General features: G+C 49.1%; 1 protein-coding gene across 4 annotated transcripts in view; it reads right to left on the bottom strand.

The window, feature by feature from the left end:
- The window catches only part of SLC44A2 (solute carrier family 44 member 2 (CTL2 blood group)), a 57,365-nt gene extending 47,360 nt beyond the window's left edge, over positions 1-10,005 (bottom strand). For 2 of the 4 annotated variants that reach the window (XM_063119042.1, XM_063119041.1), the window contains exon 1: positions 9,946-10,005. In XM_063119042.1, coding sequence (XP_062975112.1) covers positions 9,946-10,000 — 55 coding nt within the window. In that variant the 5' untranslated portion in view covers positions 10,001-10,005. Of the gene's footprint in view, position 1; positions 102-9,945 lie in introns of those variants that run through there. The other 2 variants (XM_063119044.1, XM_063119043.1) reach the window with 1 other exon arrangement.
- Positions 10,006-18,833: the final 8,828 nt, after the last annotated feature.

Here is an 18,833-nt window from a genome sequence, read left to right as displayed (position 1 = left end):
CCATGCTTGCCGTAATAGTTCTCCTCCTCGTCCCTCGCCATCCTCCCCGGGTCTCGCTCTTGCCTGCCTGCCTGCCTTCTCCCCTTCCTTCGTTCCTTCTCTCTCTCTCTCTCTCTCTCTCTCCTCTCCCCTCCCTCCCTCCTTCCCCAGTCAGCTGATCAACCGCCCAATGAGGCGCCTCGCGTTGCCCTGCTTCGGTGGCCGAACTGGCCAAACCTGTACAAGGCGCTCGGGACGGAGGGGAGGCGCGCCGGAGCCTCTCCAAGAGCCGGCTGGGCGCGCGGCGGCTCGGCTCCAGCGGGGCGAGCAAGAGGCGCCTTTGCCCAGTCCGGAGCTGCCCGTGGCAGAGACAGCCGAGCGTGGGGCCTTCGCGAGACGCCAGGGCGCCGGCAAGTGAGAGCCGCGGGAGCCTGCTTTGCCCGGGCGGCCCCTGAACGACCCGCCAGCCGCGGTCCCTGGGTCGGCTTCTCGTTTGTGCAGGACACAACGCACAGCCGCCGCCGCCGCCTACAAGAGCATTCAGTTCAGGGTGGGAGCGGGAGAGAGTGGGCTGGGACTCGCTGGGACCAGGGACACCGGGCTTCAAAGTCCTGCTCCGCCGAGAAGTTGCACTAGGTGACCTTGCAGCGGCCGCTGCTTTCCACCCACGAGTGACGCCTGGGCCTGAGCTCAGGGGAACAACAAACACGGCTCTGGCAGGCCAGCAACTCAAAGGATGCGGGGCTCCTCCGCTGTGGCACATCTGATCCGCCTCTGAGCCAACCTCTCTCTCACACACACACTTCGCTGGGATCGGTGTCTCACCAGAGGGCGAAGCCTGCAGCTCCGCAGTCAGCAGGAGGCGGTAGGGCGAGAAAGCAGCGCACTTCATGCAAGCCTTGACTCCAGGTGAGCACGTGAACACTAGAACCAAGGGGCTGGAGCCATGCAGGGCCGGTGCCAGGCTATTTTGCGCCCTAGGCAAGGTGAGCTACTTTCACACCCACCCCAAAAAATGCCAACTTTGATTTTTAAGAACAGATGTTTCCTGGAAAAAATAAGAAGCACAAAACTTGAAACTGCTACATTTATTTTAAAGTGCAAGAAATACGTCATGCCAATTATAGTAAACAAATGGGAAAGGAATGTCTATGGGTCTAAAATGCATTATTTAATAGGAATGACACCTCCAAATCACACACCCCCAACTCTCTCTCGCGCACACACACTCAGCATCACTCACTCCAAACAAACACACGCATGAACACATGCATTCACTCAAAGACCCCATGATGCACCCCATTCACCCAGACATTCTCTCTTTCTCTCTCTCTCTTTCGGGCGCGTTCCGGAAGTCCGGACATGGAGCCGCCCCACCCCCACCCCAGCGTTTTTGGCTTTGCTGAGCTGAATCCTCAGGCCGGGCCGGCTCACAGCCAATGCGCATGAGTGCTGCGCTGTGCCCGGCACCCCTCTTAGCTTGGCGCCTTAGGCGGCTGCCTGAGTGGCCTCTATGGTAGCACCGGCCCTGGAGCCATGCAACAAGGCAAGGTGAACAAGCCCCCCACTGCCAGCCTGAATTTCCAGCCACCCGCTCCATCTTATCCATGTTTCTTTGAGGCAAGTTCTTTTAGTGCCATCATGTCCAAAAGTTACTGCTCCTTAAATTGTCCTCTATACGCCAAACAGGGGACATCGCTGTGCCAGGCTACCTATCCATGAAAATTAACTAACACTAATGAGCATCATCTTAACTCCATCACAATTCTGGACTGGGAAATCCCCTTGAATCTATATTGCCAAGGACAGACTTCCAGATGTTTTCGACTCCAACTCCCAGAATTCCTGACCATTGGCTATGCTGACTGGAGTGATGGGAGTCAAAGTCCAAAACATCTGGAAGGCATCAAGTAGGGAAAGACTGGCCTAAGAATGTGAAATTGCTTTCCATCCCTGCATCTATTCAGTATTTCATATTTATTTATTAAATTTGTATCCTGCCTTTCCATCAAATAACAATAATACAATAAGCTATAGTGAAACAAACAAAATAGAAATAAAATACAAAGTTAAAAATAAAACTAGCTAGATAAAACATCAATAATACAATCAGAAGCAGTCTGAGATTATATAAATAAAAATCCTGTAAAAAGTAGGGAATGAAAAGCATAGCAAACACCAGTTGGAAAGCATAGGGAACGCCAATTCTGAGTAACAGCTGGATTTTATATTTTTATAAAAATGGTTGATTATCTTGTTTAATCTAACCGGGGTTAGGTACCACTTCCATATAATTTGATAATAATTCTCTTTTATTCTCACTGACATATTTCTCAACACTCTTTGGGCCTTCCTAGACGAGGCCTCTGATGAATGAGGCAGGACCCTCAGTTTCTGTGCGTTGGAAGGTAAAGCCTTCCCACAATCTTGTCACGAGCCTGACAAAATAAACGTTGAAGTAAATGGATAATGACTTAGCTAATTAAAAGGGTCAAATGTGCTTCTAGACAGCTTTTATCTTTCAGCAGCTACTCAGCCTAGATCAAAAGAGCCACGAATTGCTTGATGGAGCTTTTACTGGTGCGAAGGACTACTCCAAGTCTCCTTGGCACAGGCCTTCTGCCAAATCACGGGTGGGGTGGGGGAGTAGCCCAGTAGCCTCACTGAAGGAAAGAGAAGCAGCGGTGAAGAGTCATGTGGGCCCAGGGGCCAAAATACACCAATGTGAATTAGACCTAAACTCTCTCCTCCCTCCCCACCTCGAAACTTATTAGTTCATCTCGAGAGAAAAGTCAGCTTCCAGAGGCCCATTTTGATCAGGAAAACAGCATGAGCGAGAGGGTTAAGCAAGCCTCCCACCCTGCCCTACTGTTCTGATTCAAGCTGCCCTGCCAGCAACAGCTGTTTTTTAAGCTTTGAGAACGAGTCCAGGAGATCACCAGGAGTCCTCTGCCCCACACTTAGCCTTAAGAGTGTAAGGGGTGTTCCTTTCCCTGCACGCAGCTGATAATGCCAGGGCAGCCTCTTCATGATCAGCCCCATCAGATTTGCCAGAAATAGTCCAGGAGGAAGCTCTTGTGTACAGGGTCAGGATCCCCTCTGCCTCTGGGTCCTGTATTGAAACTGCCGGCAACTCAACTTCAGAGAAGGACATACAGGACTTATTTATTTATTTATTTATTACACTTATATACCGCTCCCATAGCCAGGGCTCTATGGGCGGTTTACAGAAATTCTAAAATTGAGATAAAAACAAGTATACAAAATTTTAAACTCTAAAACACAGAACATACACACATAAAACATTAAAAACCGTTAAAAAAAACTAAACATGTGGGTGATTAAGATGTGCCGCCATATGCCTGGGCAAAGAGGAAAGTCTTAACCTGGCGCCGGAAAGATAGCAGCGTTGGTGCCAGGCGAGCCTTGTCAGGGAGATCGTTCCATAGTCTGGGGGCCACCACCAAAAAGGCCCTGTCCCTCGTTGCCACACTCCGAGCCTCTCTCGGAGTAGGCACCTGGAGGAGGACCTTAGATGTTGAACGTAGTGACCGGGTATATTCACGTCGGGAGAGGCGTTCCGTCAGGTATTGTGGTCCCAAGCCATGTAAGGCTTTATAGGTCAAAACCAGCACCTTGAATTGGGCTCGGAAACATACAGGCAGCCAGTGCAAGCGGACCAGAGCAAGTGTTATATAGTCAAACCTTCTGGTTCCCGAAATCAATCTGGCCGCCGCATTTTGCACGAGCTGCAGCTTCCGAACCGTCTTCAAAGGCAGCCCTACGTAGAGTGCATTGCAGTCATCTAACTTGGAGGTTACCAGAGCATGGACAACTGAAGCCAGGTTATCCCTGTCTAGATAGGGGCGTAGCTGGGCCACCAACCGGAGTTTGTAGAAGGCACTCCATGCCACTGAGGTCACCTGACAATGATGGGTCTAAAAGAACCCCAAGCTACGAACCTGCTCCTTCAGGGTGAGTGCAATCCCATCCAGAACCGGTAGAACACCCCCCATCCTGTCAGCGGCATCACCTACTAACAGCATCTCAGTCTTGTCTGGATTGAGTCCCAGTTTATTAGCCCTCATCCAGTCCATTGTCGCAGCCAGGCACCGGTTCAACACATCCACAGCCTCTCCTGCTGAAGATGAAAAGGAGAAATAGAGCTGCGTGTCGTCAGCATACTGATGACAGCACACTCCAAAGCTCCGGATGACCGCCCCCAGCGGCTTCATGTAAATGTTAAACAACATGGGGGGCAAAACCGACCCCTGCGGGACCCCATACTTAAGAGTCCACGGGGCCGAGTAATGTTCCCCAAGCACCACCTTCTGTATCCGACCTGCCAAATAAGAGCAGAACCACTGCAGAGCAGTACCTCCCACTCCCAGCTCAGCGAGTCGTCCCAGAAAGATACCATGGTCAATGGTATCAAAAGCCACTGAGAGGTCGAGGAGAATCAACAGAGTCACACTCCCTCTCCTGTCTTTCTCCCGACATAGGTCATCATACAGGGCGACCAAGGCTGTTTCCATGCTTTCTACAGGACTTCATAAAGATATATTCTTTAACTTACTTGCCAGCCAAGATCCTAGTGAGGAGCAGATGCCACAGGCATTCTGCTGGCAGACTGGACCAGAAACCACTTTTGATTCTCTTTTCAGTGCCAGAACTTAGCCATACATGAGAAATGTATGCAGAGTGCAACCTTCCCTAGGGAGGTTGTGGGCTCTCCCACACTAGAGGCCTTCAAGAGGCAGCTGGACAACCATCTGTCAGGGATGCTTTAGGGTGGATTCCTGCATTGAGCAGGGGGTTGGACTCGATGGCCTTGTAGGCCCCTTCCAACTCTATTCTATGATTCTATGATTCCCTATGCCCATTTGTTTGCATACTTAAATGTACATGAAATTGCAACGTTTTTAAAAACAAACGAACAATGGGGGAACATTTCAGGAGTGTACTTCCTGCATTTCATTTCCCCCTGATCTCACTGTTTATTCCACCACCACTCCCAACTAGGTGTACATGTACCTGTGATTCAGGATAACACCATGCATCTAACAAAATGGACTGTGGTCTATGAAAACCTAATAAATGCATTAGTCTTTAAGGAGCCATGAGACTCTTCATTGGTTTTTTGCTGCAATAGACTATTACAATTACCACTCTGGAAAATAAGGACATTAATATTAGTAGGCTTGTAAAAGGCTATCCCACTGTTCTCCTCTTCTCTATTTTCTAGAAAGGAAATATTCCTCAATGGTGGGATAAATAAACATAGAAAAGATGGAAAGGTTTTTTTAAAAAATGAAAGAAAAAGTGAGTTCAAGGGAGAGCCCGTGTTATAATATTTAAGTTCTGCATCAAGTTTGTTGCCCCAATATATTATGCAAACCTGCTTAGATTAGCTTATTTCATACCCTGGGGGCGGTAGGAAATGAGAGACAAGAAACTATGCAAAGCACAGAACTCTCACTTTCAGCAATTCCTGTTCAGTTACACTAGCACAGCCTTCCTCAACCTGGGGCGCTCCAGATGTGTTGGACTGCATCTCCCAGAATGCCCCAGCCAGCTGGCTGGGGCATTCTGGGAGTTGTAGTCCAACACATCTGGAGCACCCCAGGTTGAGGAAGGCTGCGTGACTAGCAGTTCCGTACACCTGATATTTCTCTAGCTCTCACCACAATTTTTAAGTGCTCTCCAAAGGGCTAGAAGCTAAAAGCAAATGCCAGAATTGTGGCCAGTGCAGCTTGTCATGCAAGGATGAAAAAAGCAAACAAAAGTATCTCTTCTGTGCAACCAAAATTGGTACAGGAGCCCTCTCCTCCTTTGTATCTGGACACCCTAGGCAAAACGGCACCAAGCAAAGCTTTATAGCACCCCTTCCCTCGGGTTACTTTTCTGCACATTTCCCCAAAGGGGAAAAAAAAAAGGCCCAAGATCCTCTGCCAATTCTCCCTTCTACTGCTGGTGTCTCCTGCTAGCCCTCTTTCTTCCTTTGCTCCGCACCTGGGAAGACTTTTTCTGCACAGGAAATATATTCCATGGAAGGAGTTTGTGGGCTCCTTCTGTGTTCGTAGTGCTAGGCACTTTGTTTCCTTTTGAAGTTCCAGGAAGGGGATTTTCCATTTGGTGAAGAAAATGGCAGAAAAATGCCATTTCTGTGCTTCTAGGTAGTGGCATGAGGAGGAAGCAAATGAATCACATGCTGCATGCCTCAATGAACGCCTGACCAGAAGGCAGTTAGTTGCAGAATCATCGATAGCATTCCTAACGCAAGCAGGGCAGCTCTGCTTTCCCAGCTCTATCCCGGGTTCTCTGCTAGCCCTGACTGTCCCACCCTCCTCTGCTTGATCAATTGAGAGCATCCTCCCGTCTCCCTCCCTTCGTTCTGTAAAAGAGCGAGCCCAACTAGCTGCATAGCAGGGCCAGCCCTACCATTAGGCAGAGTGAGGCAGTTGCCTCATGAAGGCAGATGTTGGGAGGTGGCAGCAAATGTTGGAGGAGAGAGCTGGGCACCACCAGGCCTGCCTTCAACTCCAGGGTGGGGGATGTTGTCTCCTCATCAGGGCTGGAGCAGGATTTAACTATCTGTCCAGTCAGGCTTTGTACATAGAATTAGATAGGGGCACCATCTTGTTCTTTGCCGCAAGCCATTCCTGAAGCCATGGGTGGGCTTGGGACATGCCGCCCAAACTATTTTTCAAACAGTTTTAAAAGATTACAATTTTGTCTTTAAAAGGCCTGCAAACCAGATGAACTGCCCCCTACTTTTTTTGGGCACCCTTAACTTCTAGGCAGGCTACAGGCCTGCCTCAGGCAGCAAAATGTCTTGGGCCAGCCTTGCTACCTAGTGGTGCCGTTGCTTGCATGATTGGTTCCTCAGTGTCCATCAAAGTGCCGGTGCAGGCTGCAATGTGTCTCTTCTCTTGCCTAATCAGCAAGCCACTTTGTGTGTGTGTGTGTGGTGAGGAGGTTTCACATAAAGAGATCTGCACTGCAAGGCCCACGGGCCACGGGCGCCTGCAATTCACCTCAAGTGTGGCTCTCCGCATCTCTCTGTCTGGCTCAGTTCAGACAACACATTTCCCGAACTTAAAAGCCTGTTTGGTGGTTCCGGCACGTCATGACAAAAATATCATGATTAACTGAACAGTTGCAGCTAGTTCATCTCCTGAATGACTTCACACGTTTATTCTGCTTTACTACTAAAATGACAAAATAATCATCCCATTGTTGCACGAAAATTAATCTGAAAACAATACAGGATAATTGCTTAGTGTGTACCTAGCTTCTCATGGAACATACATCTTTGGATATGTATTAAGGTTATAGTAAACAATAATGTACTTCTACTAAAATGATCAAATAGAATTTCCTCCCTAGTGATTTAAATCATTAAAATCAAGTCCTTCAAAGAAGCAATTTAAATCATGATGTAATCCATGATATAAACCGAATCAACCTGGATCACAACAGAGGGGGCGTGGCATGTCTGAGCAGCTGACCAAGCTTTCGTTTTGAGAAAAAGAAAGTGGAGGAAAGAGTGGCAGCAGCATGATTAGAAAAGCAGGTTTATGGTGGGAGGAAGACCATACATCCTGTGTGTGTGAGAGAGAAAAGGAACTGAACACAGTTCAGGGGGGGAAGCTAATCTCTACAACTGCAGTTGGCAAACTTCAGCCTTGCAGGATCTACTTTGCTTTCCACTGTAACCGCAAAGTTACAGGTGCCAGATACAGGTGCTCAGGAAGGTGGTCACCACATTGAGGAACAAGGGGCCACCGAGCACATGCTCAGCCCAGGAATTTGTTTTTAAGAGCAGAACTGGAGCTTGCACACACATTTTTTCATACATAACTCCACACTCCTTTTCCCCTCCCCCCAAAAAACATTTCTGGGTTTCAGGAGCTTAATTTAGGAAATTAAAATGTTCAACCACTGAGAGGTAAAGCCCCTTGCTGATCTACTGCAAATCACCCAGAGATATACCTTCTGCTAACATCTGCACTGGAAAAGGGGCAGAAGAAGGCCTTAAAGAAGGTTGCCAACCCAATCTCTTGCAAGTGGGACACAACCGCATGGCAACTCCCCATCTATCAGTAGGACACATTTCGTTCCCTCACTCCATAAAGCGACCTGCTAAGGAGGTTCTGTTGCCATAGCCACCCCTTCCATCACACCAGGTTTCCTTTTAGGTTGGTTGCATCCCACCCACTACCACCCTTCAAAAACTGGATTTTGGCACAGGTACCTCCAGGTGCTGAACCCAAATGTACAGGGTCTAAATCATTTAACGTTCACCTTGAAGCAGGCCTTCCGTCATCCCCATCAAGCAGTTTGCAACAGCCTTCCCCAACCTGTGGCCCTCCAGATGTGTTGGGCTTTAACTCCCATGTTGGCAAGGGGTGGACGGAGTTGTAGTCCATCCAAGGGCATCAGGTTGGGAAAGGCTGGACAGCGGACTAATGCAAGGCAGCTTATAGGAAAGAAGCTGCCTGTTGCTGCAGTTGAGCTGCAAAGAAAACGCCTTCGCGCTGGGCAGGGATCCATACAGCCCTCTTCCTTTCCATTCGTGACAGAGCGCATTCAGTAGGAAACCACCTCAGCCAGGCCATGACTGCATTTACAACTCTCCCCTCCTGCCAGTTTCCTGTTTAGAGGTTCACAGAACATCCTCTCCCCCCCCACCGCCTCCCGCCACCCCCAGATAGGCACAGTTCTGTTAGCCTGTAACGGAACAACAGTCTTGTGGCACCTAAACACTCACATATTCATTATGGCGTAAGTTTTGGTAAAGCAGCAGTTTCTGCAGCTGAAACTCTCCCCACGGCCTGAGTTCGATCCCAGCAGAAGCTGGTTTCAGGCAGCCGGCTCAGGTCGACTCAGCCTTCCATCCTCCCGAGGTCGGTAAAATGAGGACCCAGTTAGCTGGGGGAAAGGTAATAACGGCCAGGGAAGGCAACGGCAAACCACCCCGCTATAAGGCCTGCCAAGAAAACGTCAGCGAAAGCTGGCGTCCCTCCAAGAGCCAGTAATGACTCAGTGCTTGCACGAGAGGTTCCTTTCCTTTCCTTCCTTTGGTGGACTACAGTCAGGGCCGGCCCAAGAGTCTTTGCTGCCCGAGGCAAAGCCCAGGATGGCGCCCCCCTCCTATTCCATGTTCAGAAGCTGGCAGGGCGCCACTCGGCACACAGCCATCTGCCAGCATTGGCAGCCAGAGGCGACCTGGTCGGGGGGGCAGGGGACCCCGGCCCCACCTCGCGCCCAGGACCCAGCTCCTCGCAGACTGTTAGTTTTACCCTACCCTGTGCCTGTTTGGTGCATTCTCTTCCCCTCCTTATTGTTTTATTATGGTTCTATTAGAATGTAAGCCTCTGCGGCAGGGTCTTGCTATTTTATTGTTTTACTCTGTACAGCACCATGTACACGGATGGCGCTACATAAATAAATACATAATAATAATAAGACAGTGGCGTGGAAGACCCGCGCGCCACTTGCGCCCCGGCCCCTGCGCAGGCCTCCTTCCCCTTCGCGCTGCTCCGGCGACCCGTGTGAACGGCGCCAATGTCCTCAGCCCAGCGGTGCCGGGGAGCCCGAGCCCGCCTGGCGGGAAGCCCCCCGCCGGTGCCCTCCTCGCTTCAGCGCGAAGCAGACGGAGGGAGACGCCCGGCGTGGGCTGGCCGGAGGGCAGCAGGCGCAGCAGGCAGCGCAAGGCCACGCTTTGGGGGGCTGCTGGGACCCAGCCAGCCCCGACCCGCTCTGCCCGGCGCGGAGGGGTCAGAAGTCCACCGCCCCCACCGCCCCTCCGAGAGGCGAGGCGAGGCGAGGAGGAGGAGGAGGAGGGCGCGCATCAGCGCCCCGCGGCTCCCGGCTCCGGACAGCCCTGTTGCTCCTCCAGCCGCCCCCCGCGGCGGGCCGGAGACCCCCCTCCCTCCCTCCGCTGCGGCCCCGCGCTTTTACCGTGAGGCCCGGCGTCGGCGGCGTCCGGCTCCTTGCTGCTGGGCTCGCCCTCCATCGCTGCCGAACTGAGCCGCCGAGCGCCGGAAGCGCTGCTCAGGCGCGGCTCCCGGGGGACCCAGAGGAGGCGGGGGGCGGAGGGCGGCGGCCCCGCGGCCATCCCCGGCCGCTGCTTCGCCAGCCCAGGCGCCGGGGCTGGGGCTGGGGCTGGGGCTGGGGCGGGCCGCCAGGAACGAGCCCCCCTGGTCGCATCGTGCTCGCCAGCCTGCCCGCGCGCCTGAAAGAAACGCGCAAGACGGCCGAGCCGCGCTGGAGCACGGAGTTATGGCAAGACTAAGAATGCGCACGGGGAAATGGTGGAGGGAAACGGTTCCGTGGCCGCTGGCGACCTTGTTAGTTGTGGCGTTTCTCAACACCTCCTGCCTTCTTGGGAGACAAAAAACGGGGCCGGCTAAGTAATCCACAAAGCTTTATTCCAGCAATAAACATCTCTTCCCACCTGAAGAGGGTCGAATCTCTAGGATCTTTCCCCTAGGCAAAACTATGCAAACTAAGAAGAATGGAACAAGCCCTTTCCCAAGGCGAGACTAGTTTTTTTTTTAATAATTTTTTTTATTGCTTTTCCACATAATTAAACATACACCATTACAATAAACAACAACAACAACATACTACATACATGTTGAGTAAATGTTGAATAGATATATATTGATTAGATATTAACTATAACATAACATATCATAACATAATCATAATCATTCTTAACATATAAGCGCACCCACCACCCCGGGATCTATTCCTGCTTCCAAAACCTCATACTGTCTTCTGCTGGTGGTTTCCCACTTCCCTTAGAAAACACAAACACTAGGAACTGTTTCCAAATTCCTTCAAACTCGTTTATTTTAATTATACCTTTCCTCCACTTAATATTACAAGTCAATTTATCATTAATAGCTATATCCCATACTTCTTTGTACCATTAGATGAGACTAGTTCTGAGGCAGCTTCTGATGGGATGCCAACTGGGCTGACTTTCTCTTGCTTTCCTTTAGCTCCACCTGTTTTAGTCTGCGGTGTGCGCTAGGATCAGCTAACCTCGGAAGAATGTTGTTCGCCCTTGAAGAGATAAGCTCTAGAGAGGGTTCACTCCCAGCTAGAGAAACTCCCAGCTTTCTCCCCCACTGGTACAGGTTGGCCTGTTTCTGGTGCCGACTCCTCTACTTCAGAGTCTGATTCTGATTGATCACCTGAAACCCCTTCTTCAAACCCGGGGGGGGGGGGGGCAGAGCTAGGCATGACACTAGTTGATGACACTGCAGTTTTTAATAGGGGTGTGCACGGACCCCCCACTCCGCTTCACTTTCAGATCCGCCATTTTCGGATCAGGCCGCTCCGCCCCGCCCCCACTCCGCCTGTGCCCACTCCGCTCCGCTCGGAGCTCCGGATCCGGATCGGAGCTCCGTTCCCCCCCATAGGGGGGGTTACCGGGCTCTGCTGCCATCGCCGCCCATGCGGCGACAGCAGCAGAGCCCGGTAAGGGACCAAGGGAGAGGGGGACCTTACCTGCCTCCGTCCACAGTCCGTCAGCGTCTTCAACTGAGCCCGCGGTTCCACCAGGAAGTCTGGGCCGCATGGGCGACAGCGGCAGGGCCCGATAAACCCCACTTACCTTTCCGGCGGAGCTCCGGATCGAGGCGAAGGATCCGCCTTCACCTCGATCCTCTCCACCACGCTCCGCTGGCCCCCCAATCCTCTTCGCCTCCGCCTTAAGGGCAGGCGAAGCCCCCCCGCTCCGCTCCTGCTTCTCCAGTCTGATTAGAAGCGGAGCACATCCCTAGTTTTTAACCCACCCCCCTTTCCCACGCCAGAACACACAGAACAGCAGCTCGTCTCAAGGGTTTCGGCCAGGGTCGGCCCGCGCAACCCTAACCCAGGTCCGCTCAGAAATGCGCCCCCTTGAGTCCAACAGGACTTACTCTCAGGTCGGTGGCTATAATTAGGGATGCAGACTAGCACAAGCTTTCTGACTGTGAGCATAGATTGCCCAGGCCTTCTCCATATACTGTTGTTTTTATGTTTCTGATGGGTTTTTTTAAAATTTTGTATACTTTTTAATGTTTACAATTTTTAACTGTTGTAAACCGCCCAGAGAGCTTCGGCTGTGGGGTGGTATATAAATGTAATAAATAAATAAATAAATGTGAGGGTCCCAGCATAACTGCCTGGCAACGTGGAGAAGTAGTCCATATGATATCTGGGCCAAAAGCCCCGAAAGGTTTTAACAATAAGAGAAACCGCACTTCGAATTCGCCCTGGAAGCAAACTCGAAGCTGTTGGAAGACTGACCGAATATATCTCTGCTCATGGTTTCCGTAGGGCAGGTTCCCCCGGCCCTTGCAACAGCTCTTGGTGATATCAGTGGCCAGGGATCATTCAACAGGATGGGACTTCTGTGGAAACGGACGGCAACTTCAGGATGTCACTTAAGAGAAAGAGGCACACGAATGGTGGTGGAGGGGTGGTGGTAAAATCATATCGTTCAAAACATTGCCAGAACAAAATATACCCCTACAACATCAAAGCAGAGAAGTGTTTTTAATCTGCTCTCACAATCCAAGACTGCTAACTACAAGAAAGTTCAACCACAACACCATATTACGACAGGAGATGGGCCTATAATTTCCTCGTCCAACTCCAAGAACTACTCTCAGAGGTTGGCAACAGGCTTTCTTGATGTTTTTTTCCCTTACCACAACTTTAAATAGGAGATGACTCTGCTGTGGTGTGAGCTTTTGCCTCTCACGGAAAGTACTGAGTCCATTTAGAAATGTGTTATGTTACCCCATGTTTCAAAATATCTGCCTCACACTAGAGCACATGTTTACTTAGCAGAATACTCTCTCTCATCTTGACTGAACTAAACATTTAGGAAATATTTGTATATGAAAGCGAAGCATTCATGGCAGAAACACAGCTTCTAAATGTGTTTTCTAGCGGGCACGGGAATACACATTTTCAAGGTAAAATTGCCCAAAATGTTTAGCCCTCACAGCCTACAAAAGCAGCTTGTTCTCATTGCTTAATCAGTTACCCTCTAATCTAAGATACAAGAAAATAGGTACTCCTGCTGAGTACTGACAAGACAATGTGGTGGTGTATACATGTATGATGTACATTTTAGTATTTTCTTTTACAGGTTAATGCATACATACTGTGCTATATTTTAAATTCTAAACCTCCATTCATTGCATAAACTTTCAGTTCTCAAATCATCCCTGGCTTATTCATCAAGTTACCAGTAACATTTTTCTAGTGAGAGAAACCAAGACATTAGGCGCCCAGATAGGGAAAAAAGTATGCTTGTCAGCAGTGATGGCATCAGCACTGGCTAATAGGTGCTTATTTACAGTTCGGACCTAAGAGCAGTGCTCTGCCTGTGAGTGGGTGTGGCAGAAAATAAAGCAGCTGCCAAATAAGGATTTGGACAGAGAAAATGTTATGTTGTTAGCTGGAAATTACTCTCCAGGACTCTCATGCAGGATTAGCTACTTGCTAAAGAAGTCTTCTGCTAAAGCAGTCTACACTGGTAAATCAACAGATGTCACAAAGACATTGTGGGTGCCTCCAGATGAGGCTCTTATCATGCAATCACCTTTTCTCGTTCATGGAATTTTACGGGGGACCAGGCTTCATCATTTCCCACTTGCAATCCTCCTAGGTTTTCCTAACACTTATTCTGCCTCTTGCTTTCAGTAATAACAACGACGACAACAACGATGTTAAGGAGGAAGATACAGAATAGCTGCACAATGTCTTGTGATTGGTAGTGCTGGAAGCCCTCTGCCTGGAAGCACACCCTCACCAACACTCCACCCTCCAAACGCCAGTAGAGCCGCACTTCTTACTGCGAGGGGAGTGTGAAGCATTGCTGGAAAAAGAGCTGGAGGAAAGGGCTCTCACCTACCTCTCCTTGTTACGGTTGCCCACATGGACCAGTAAAAACAATAATGCCTGTTTGTTTGGGGTTTTTGTTTGTTCGCTTTTGCTTTCAGATTGCCAGAAAAGCAAGGGCCCTGCCAGGATCCTCCTGGCCTCCGTTCAGCGAATTCTAAAAATGATATCTCATAGGTCAGGGATGGGGAACCTCAGCTCTGGGTCCCAATCCAGCCCTTTTTTGGCTGTTTTCTGGCTTTGGGGTAGTTTTCCCCCCCTTCTAAGAGGTTTGTTGGGTTTTTTGGCATTTTTCTCAATTGTGAGTCTATCCCCTTCTCTACCCCTTTTGTATACAGTCATGCCCCCCATTGGAATGCGTGCACATGCGCACACGCACACGCACACACCTCCTGCCTTGTAGAGCTTTTCCAAAACTGGATTTGGTCCTTGGGGTAAAAGACCTCCTGCACCTCTGCCGTAGCTGAATAGAGTGTTTTGGCATTGACCCCAAGATCCAGCGAAAGCGAGAACTTACAACAAACTATTGGCTGCATCCCCACACTCCATTTTGGCTCTGCTGTGAGGCCTACAGAGCATTGGCCCAGGGCCCACCCAGGCACATTTCAAGAGCTGGCAGCTCTCGCCCTTGCCACCAACTTTGCAAACAAATTATAGGTCTGCAAAAAACCCAAGTGCACAGCTACATTTTGTGGTGGGCAGTGGAATGTACAAAAGCATCAGGCAGGAGGGCAAGAGAGGGCAGAAGGACAGGCAACTTGGGCCCCTGCGTTGCATGCAAGAGGCTAGTTCAGGCATGCTTTCTGACACGTAGTTTTTTTTGTACCCTTGCTAAAGGTGCCTATTCAGAGCTCCATCACACCTACATTTTTGTCCTGGTTTGCCCCCGCGTTATCCACCTTTGTTTCATTAGCACATCAAGAGCTGGTCACTTTCACGTGTGCGCGTCGTCATTTCAGCTCCTGCAGCTTTTATTTATTTATTTATTACATTTTTATACTGCCCAAGAGCCGAAACTCTCTGCGCGGTTCACAAAAATTAAAACCATAATAAAACAACCAACAGGTTAAAAGCACAATTACAAAATACAGCAGTGTATCCTCCTCTGTCCAGGGCACTGATACTGCTGCTGCTGCCACCTGCCTCTGCCAAGAGGTCACTTTGCCCGGCCTCAAAAAGAGACCTGCGCGTCCAGTAGTGTCGGAATCAGGCACCTCTGCCTGCTGCTGCTGCTGCCCCAGCCAAGAAGAACACCTGATAAGTTTCACCGTGGGCAAGACAGCCTGCCTGCCTACTAGTAGTGCTGGTCTCACCGCTCCCCTCTCGCCCCCTGCCACACGCAGCCTGAATGCGTCTGCTGCCGCCGCGTTTCATTTTCCTTTCTGTGTGTGTGTGTGTGTGTGTGTGCTGGTGGGCTGCCTGTGTTACTGAAGCAGCCTGTGTACACAAGCACACACACTTGTGAGGGCAAAGCAGCGCATAAGAACATAAGATAAGGCTGCCTTATAAAGTCTTTTATATTCAAAATGAAACGCGGCGGCAGCAGACTGATTCTGCCTGATTCTGACACTACTGGACGTGCAGGTCACTTTCTGAGGCCGGGCAAAGTGACCCATTGGCAGAGGCAGGTGGCAGCAGCAGCAGTATCAGTGCCCTGGACGGAGGAGGAGGAGGAGAAGTATCACCATCTCTTTCCCTAATCGTTGAAGGGAGCCCGCTGAGGGCCCTTACGCCAGACATACTGGAGGTCCTCCGCGTGGTTGAGGCTCAGGTGGAGGAGACCCTCCAGAATGTGGGTGAGGAGGAGCAGCAGGCAGAGCCGCTCTCTCCACTATCCAACCCCTCTTCCACTCTTACCGCTGCTCCTGTGGTGACACCGGAGAGTGTAGGCGAGCCAACTGTGTCACCACAGGAGCGACAGACCAGCTTGGTGTGGGATCACTTTGAGGTGGGAGCGGATCCCCGCTTTGCTGTCTGTTGCCATTGTAAGGCATGTCTGAGCAGGGGTAAAATGCCAGAGCATCTTTAAGCCCTCCTCCACCATTGTGATTGGTGGCTGCTGAAAACTTGAGCAGGATTGGGGGGATACAGTGGCGGTATGATCACTGATCAGCACGATTGGGAGATGAAGCTGTCAATCACCCCCTGCAAACTCCTTTCCCCCCTCCCTTTTAAAAGTTTTTTTAAAAATTAATTACGACAAAACCACAGAATATATATGTCTCAAAATTTACACACGTGACATACACGAAGCAATTTCTAAGTTCCCCAAGTTTCATGTTTTTATCTTTAAAAAGAAAAAAGTTATACACGTTTATAAATCACAATGAAACCCTATGGGGGGGGTCGGGAAACGAGGTTTGACCTAAAATGGCGTCCGAATCTCCGAATTGGTCCGAATCGAATCATAAAGGTCCAATCCACTCCAGACCAATTCGAAGACCCCCAAACCGCCTCTGATTTGTGATTCAGGGGTCCGAATCACCCTGATCTGCTTCGGATTCGGGATTCCCATCAGAGGCGGTGCACAGCCCTACTTAAAGCAATCCTTAATTTCTAAAGTAACACCATCTGCTGGTAGCTTGTGGAGCAACAGTGATCCATTTATTTTGCAGTTCAGTCTCGGCTGCATCTGTGTCTCTTGACTTGACCTGCAAGTTCCTGCAACAAATGCTCTTACTAGCTTTTAGAACCCTAGACTAAGAAACAAGGGAATTGCTAATGTAAGTCCTATTTGGGGATGGGTTGGGTATACTAAGTAAAGTATCAGCTGAAGTAAGTCTCTGAAATAAATCGTGAAAAGACATATTCTGGGGATCTTTCCGGCGCCCGGTTAAGACTTTCCTCTTTGCCCAGGCACATGGCAGCACATCTTAATCACCCACATGTTTAGTTTTTTAACGGTTTTTAATGCTTTATGTGTGTATGTTCTGTGTTTTAGAGTTTTAAATTTTGTATACTTGTTTTTATCTCAATTTTAGAATTTCTGTAAACCGCCCAGAGAGCTCTGGCTATGGGGGTGGTATATAAGTGTAATAAATAAATAAATAAATAAATAAATTCTCTAAAGAGCACAGGACTTCCAGGCCTTTCTGCACGTGGATTCCTGCATTAGGGCAGGGTGGATTCCTGCATTGAGCAGGGGGTTGGACTCGATGGCCTTGTAGGCTCCTTCCAACTCTGTTATTCTATGATTCTACATTCAAGTACTGCTCATCAGTTACGAACTGTGACTGTGATTTTAAATTTTGTATACTCGTTTTAATCTTAATTTTAGAATTTCTATAAACCGCCCAGAGAGCCCTGGCTATGGGAGCGGTATATAAGTGCAATAAATAAATAAATAAATAAATAAATAAATAAATAAATAATCCTGGGAGCCAGCTTCACAGCTGATGAGCCGTGTCTTGTCCTGAGCCAACCTCCTCACTGACCGTCCCCTCCCATGCACTGCAACAAACAGGATTCTTGGAGCATGTAGAAGAGAATGGTGAACAAGGAAATCGGGAGAGTAGCAGAACTCGGGGAACTGTCAGCATTCTCTACTACAGTTGCACAGCTGTTAAAAAGACAAGATGGTTCTCCTGTTTTGTACCTGGTAAACCTATATGGAAGAGCAGGTTGAATTTCTCAACCTTGCATGACAAACTTCACCTGTCAAATAGGGTTGCCAATTTTTTTTACCAGGCCCTGCTCCTGTGCCTTTTAATAGCAACTTGATTTGCAGATATTAGCAGGTAATATTGTTCATCTCCATGCTATGAAAAATTCCAGCTATTGATTGCTGCAGATAAAAGCTCTGTTAAAGGTGAAATAGAAGGCCAGGACAGGTTTTTCTGGTCTGTTAGCAACCTTATGACCACCATTCCCTCTGCTATACAACTGTTAAGGATCCTAGTGGACCCCTGTCCTCCTTTGCATCATCTAGGCACCACAGACCTCATAGTATTTATAGGAACCAATGGCTAGGGTGACCCTATGAAAAGGAGGACAGGGCTCCTGTATCTTTAATAGTAATGTAGGAAAGGGAATTTCAGCAGGTGTCAATTGAAGTGGGTGAAATTCCTTCTTCATCACAACAGTTAAAGCTACGCTAGCTATAGTAGAGTGGCCAGATACAAAAGAGGGCAGGGCTTCTGCAGCTTTAACTGTTGTGATGAAGAGGGAATTTCACCCTCTTCGATTGACACCTGCTGAAATTCCCTTTCCTACATTACTGTTAAAGATACAGGCGCCCTGTCCTCCTTTTCATATGGTCACCCTAAACCAATGGCTGACCATGAATATGCAGCCACAATAATGGAAGAGAAGAAATATGCTTTCTCTGCTAGACTCTGAACATAACCAATGTCAAGATTTGGCATAAATAATGGAGGCAGGTTCTATTGTTCCTCTGGTAACACAGTGAAAACCACATATGGTAAGAACATCCTCACCCTAAGATTGATTGAGATCACCCCTAAGGTGGTCACTTATGCATCACCCCTCAAAAAGAGGAAATGCAACACCAAAGATGATACAGTTTTGCATAAAATGTGCTTATGCTCATTTATATTTATAGATGCAAATTTAGAAATGACTATAATGACTTTGAAATGAATTTGAAATGACTTTGATGGCTGAAAGCGAGGAGGAGCCGAGGAGCCTTATGACGAAGGTGAAAGAAGAAAGTGCAAAAGCTGGGTTGCAGTTAAACCTCAAAAAAACCAAGATTATGGCAACCAGCTTGATTGATAATTGGCAAATAGAGGGAGAAAATGTGGAGGCAGTGACAGACTTTGTATTTCTGGGCGCAAAGATTACTGCAGACGCTGACTGCAGCCAGGAAATCAGAAGACGTTGACTTCTTGGGAGGAGAGCAATGACAAATCTTGATCAAATAGTTAAGAGCAGAGACACCACACTGACAACAAAGGTCCGCATAGTTAAAGCAATGGCAT

Source organism: Elgaria multicarinata, chromosome 3 (assembly GCF_023053635.1).
Source record: "Elgaria multicarinata webbii isolate HBS135686 ecotype San Diego chromosome 3, rElgMul1.1.pri, whole genome shotgun sequence".
Classification (NCBI taxonomy): domain Eukaryota; kingdom Metazoa; phylum Chordata; class Lepidosauria; order Squamata; family Anguidae; genus Elgaria; species Elgaria multicarinata.
Note: the sequence above shows the minus strand (reverse complement) of the source record. Positions and strands in the feature narration are given on the sequence as shown.